Below are 4,854 nucleotides of genomic sequence, written 5' to 3' on the forward strand. Positions count from 1 at the left end.
CCCCGGGGAAAGAGGGGCAGGGCCGAATAGGGGAAAAAGAGCAAATTCTTCAAAATCCTTCTTCTGTAGGAACGACAGGATTTTGTCCAAATTTAATATGAAGCACCCATTGGTGAAGTGGAAACATTGTATAAACAGTTGGCCTGACTCCCCTGGGGGCAGAGAGGCCGTCCAAATAAGAGATATAGTATATAGAGGAATATCTTTAACATACTTTTCCTTCCTTTGGGATGAATGTATTTTGACCAAATTTGAACAGTAGCATCTTATGGGGAAGGGAAATCAATTTTTTATAAATGGTGGTTCTGACCCCCCTGGGGCCTAAGGGGCGGGGCCCAATAGGGGAAACAGCAAATTCTTCAAAATACTTCTTCTTTTGTAGGAATGACAGGTTTTGTCCATATGTGGGACAAAGCACCCTTGGGTGAAGGGGAACCAATTTTGTATAAACTGTGGGTTTTAATCCCCTGGGGGGCAGAGGGGCAGGGCCCAATAATGGAAACATAGCAAATTCTTCAAAATCCTCCTTATCCTGTAGGAATGACAGGGTTTTGTCCAATTGCATATAAATATAACCCCTAACCATGTAATCCATGTACAGCAACATTTGGCTATTTCATCTTCAAATTTGCTAACTTTTCCAGGTGAGCAATATAGGCCCTTTGGGCCTCTTGTTTTAAATAATTGTCTGTCAATTCATTGTTACTACAAACACACCTAAGACCTCATGTTTGAGCATCATTTGAATAATATAATCATCTTGCTTCAGGTGTATTTTATTGAAAGTATGAAGACACTGAAACTCATTACCATCAATCGTCAATCTTCCTTTTGTAAATTTTATTTGAACCTCTTCTTCTCAAGAACCTCAAGACAAATTACAACCAAAATTGGTGTACGTGTCCCGAAATGATGTTGATTCTGATTGGGAATAAAAGGGGCCTGCATCTTCAGAGGAAAAAAGGGGTAAAATTTGAGCCATCTAAAAATGTCTTTTAATAATAAACTAGCAGTCGGATGATTTTGATTTTGTGATAATTTGATATTTGTGTAGCTATAATCATCTACCTTATAGAAGTGGTTTAATAGAGAACATTGATATAGTGCAGACATAGACACTGGGAGGGGTTTTGGGGACTGGGGACACTGGGAGGGGTTTTGGGGACCGGAGACACTGTGTGGGGTTTTGGGGACCGGAGACACTGGGAGGGGGTTTGGGGACTGGAGACACTGGGAGGGTTTTTGGGGACCGGAGACACTGGGAGGGGTTTTGGGGACCGGGGACACTGGGAGGGGTTTTGGGGACTGGGGACACTGGGAGGGGTTTTGGGGACCGGAGACACTGGGAGGGGTTTTGGGGACCATGGTGATAGCAGGTAGACTGACATACGGCTTAGCCGGGGAGATTGATCTTTAAGGTCATGAAAGCTGTCACTCCTGCAGGGCTGGCCTGAGGTACACTCATGAGTAATGGGTGATTAGAGGAGACCATTTTGGGGGTTTGGGGAGAAGAAGGAGTACAGACGTGTACAGAATTTCTATATGTGGATCGTGATCTACTCAGGTGTTAATCTGACTATGAAGGGAATGTTGTGATATAATGTACAAACTGTAAATAAACATGTAAATATAACTTTGATGTTGGATTATGTGTTGTGGAAGCCGGTCACGTTACAATATTTATTATTCAGCACTGTTAGTAAATGCACTACATAGTTGAAGGAGTTCGGTGATATTTAGCCAAAAACTTACTTGCATGAAATTCTACAATGTTTTAGAAAAAATGACTGACTTTTATTCAAGTTCACAGTGATTAAATTTGTTTAAAAACACTCAGATGACTTCTTCTGTAACACAAAGAAGCTTAGAGTCATAATACGTGGTCAGTAGTCGTTGGCTGAAAGGTTTTGGAAAAGAAACCACCTTGACCTAAAGTCAAGGTCACTCAGATCATACAAATCTGTTGAAACACTCCTATACCACCTTGATGAAAATACCTAAACCCTTTTTGACAATAGTAATCTTTTATGTGAAATTTAGATAAAAATTGACAAATAACAGATTAACAACTCTGGTGATTGGGTTTAGCTAATTCAATTTCTCTTGTGATTCTGTCTGTTTACAGTGAGAACCAAAGCCAGGATTGAAGAAGATAAAAAGAGAACATTTATAGCCACCAAGGGTTTCCAGGATGCTAAAGAAAAGCTACACAAGAATCAGGTTCTTGTCATCAAAGGGAACACTGGAGATGGTAAAACAACCACGGCCATTCATCTCATTCTTGGACTGATTGAGGAGCAACAAGGCCGACAACCACTCCAACTTCATAACATCAAAGACCTGGATTCATTGCCTCCAAAATCAAAATTAATTACCTTTATTGATGATATCTTTGGAGAAAAAGTTGCGCATGAAAAAGATGTAGGAGAGTGGAACAAAAGGATTGAATCTGTTCTTCCAACACTCTGTGGGGATAAACCTACCGAGGCAAATTTCCTTCTCATTACAATTCGAAATGAGGCTTTTAATTCTTTGAGAAGCCATTCTTTAGAAAATGTGTTTGTTGACTCTAACATAATTGATCTGAGCTCTGATGTTTACAAAATTGAAGGAGAAAAGCTGAAACTTTTAGAGTTATACAAACCTTAAAAGGGTGAATTTTCATGGAAAGAAAATGAAAAACAGGAAATTATCAGATATGCCACAGGTATTGGTTTCCCACAATGCTGTAGGTTGTTCAGAGATATTCCTGACTTGCAGAAAGAAAGGGTTCTTTTCTTTGAGAAGCCGTTTTATTTTTTGAATAGAGTCTTGTCAAAACTGGAAGAATGTAATGCCATATTGTTTCTTTTCCTCAATGATGGGGAAATTGCTGTAAAGGATCTTGATCCTAATGGTGAAAAAGTCGACAAAACATTGCTGGGAGAAGCATTTGATATTGATTTGAAGGGTGTTGGAGAAAACAGGTCGACATGGAAGTATAAGCAAAAAATTGAATTTGTGCGGAAAAGTTTAGACACTTTATCTGGGTTTTTAGTGGTAAAGAAGAAAAAGTGGTCTGGTGATGGTTTTGTGTACAGATTTGCTCACGACTCTATACACACCACAGTGGCACTTCTGTATGGAGAAAAGACACCGATTGGTTATGTTAAGTACTGTCCTGTAGGCTCGTTGGGGCTTGTTACAACATCGATATCATCTCCGGACAGAATAATGATATCACCTGATAATTATGTTTACATGTTTGAACGTATACACAGCGAGGAATGGAAGACACCTAGGTATTATTATGGAAGTTTTGGTTCTCTAGATGTATGGACTGATAGACAATTTATAGAAAGGTTTGTCAGGTGGTTAAATGGTAAAAAGATTGATGAAGTTGATGTGTTAAACAAAGCATGCCTTTTTGGTGTAAAACCATTTGCTTTATATCTTCTGTCTCAGGGTGTCAAACCTGACAAGGACACAGATTGGGGTTCATTGATTACAAAAGGTGGGTCTGATGATGTGGATTTACTGAAGAAAGTTCTTGAATACATGAGTGATGAGAACAAACCTGACTTATTAAACAAAGTATGTACACATGGTGATGTTAAGTGTGCTTTGTATCTTCTGTCTGAAGGTGTCAAACCTGACAAGGACACAGATTGGTTGTCATTGGTTACAAAAGGTGGGTCTGATGATGTGGATTTACTTAAGGAAGTTGTTGTATACATGAGTGATGAGAACAAACTGGACTTGTTAAACAAAGCATGTTCACATAGCTTTGGTGAGTGTGCTTTGTATCTTCTATCTGAAAGTGTAAAACCTGACAAGGACACAGATTGGTTGTCATTGGTTAAAAAAGGATGGTTTTGTAATGTTGTAGATATAGATATTCTGAAGAAAGTTTTTATATACATGAAAGATGACATGAAACTTGAATTGTTGAACGAAGCATGTAACCATGGTATTGTTGAGTGTGCTTTGTATCTTCTGTCTGAAGGTGTAAAACCTGACATGGACACATATTGGTTGTCATTGGTTACAGGAGATTGGGAGTGTGGTGAAGATATGGATATTCTGCAGAAAGTTTTTATATACATGAATGATGAGATGAAACTTGAATTGTTGAACAAAGTATGTTCACTTAGCTTTGATAAGTATGCATTGTATCTTCTGTCTGAAGGTGTAAAACCTGACAAGGACACAAATTGGGGGTCATTGGTTACAGGAGATTGGGAGTGTGGTATAGATTTGGATATTCTGAGAAAAGTTTTTATATACATGAATGATGAGATGAAACTTGAATTGTTGAACAAAGTATGTAAACTTTGCTTTGATGAGTGTGCATTGTATCTTCTGTCTGAAGGTGTAAAACCTGACAAGGACACAGATTGGGGGTCATTTATTACAGGAGATTGGGAGTGTGGTGTAGATATGGATATTCTGAAGAAAGTTTTTAAATACATGAATGATGAGATGAAACTTGAATTGTTGAACAAAGTATGTTCACTTGGCTTTGATGAGTGTGCATTGTATCTTCTGTCTGAAGGTGTAAAACCTGACAAGGACACAGATTGGGGGTCATTTATTATAGAAGATTGGGAGTGTGGTGTAGATATGGATATTCTGAAGAAAGTTATTATATACATGAATGATGAGATGAAACATGACTTGTTAAACAAAGTATGTTCACGTGGCTTTAAAGAGAGTGCCTTTTATCTTCTGTCTGAAGGTGTCAAACCTGACAAGGGCACAAATTGGTTGTCATTGGTTACAAGAGGTCATTATGATGAAGATATCGGTGTTCTGAAGAGAGTTGTTGTGTACATGAATGATGAGATGAAACTTGACTTGTTAAACAAAGTATGT

The 4,854-nt window shown here is 38.4% G+C and overlaps 1 protein-coding gene across 3 annotated transcripts in view; it reads left to right on the forward strand.

The window, feature by feature from the left end:
• Positions 1–4,827, forward strand: part of LOC110463181 — a 494,021-nt gene extending 489,194 nt beyond the window's left edge. For 2 of the 3 annotated variants that reach the window (XM_021517569.1, XM_021517567.1), the window contains one exon: positions 2,126–4,825. In XM_021517569.1, the coding sequence (XP_021373244.1) occupies positions 2,126–2,649 (524 nt within the window). In that variant the 3' untranslated portion in view covers positions 2,650–4,825. Of the gene's footprint in view, positions 1–2,125 lie in introns of all 3 variants that reach the window. The other variant, XM_021517570.1, reaches the window with a different exon arrangement.
• The last annotated feature ends 27 nt before the right edge of the window (positions 4,828–4,854 follow it).

This window comes from Mizuhopecten yessoensis, unplaced genomic scaffold, assembly GCF_002113885.1.
Source record: "Mizuhopecten yessoensis strain PY_sf001 unplaced genomic scaffold, ASM211388v2 scaffold10871, whole genome shotgun sequence".
In the NCBI taxonomy this organism is placed as follows: domain Eukaryota; kingdom Metazoa; phylum Mollusca; class Bivalvia; order Pectinida; family Pectinidae; genus Mizuhopecten; species Mizuhopecten yessoensis.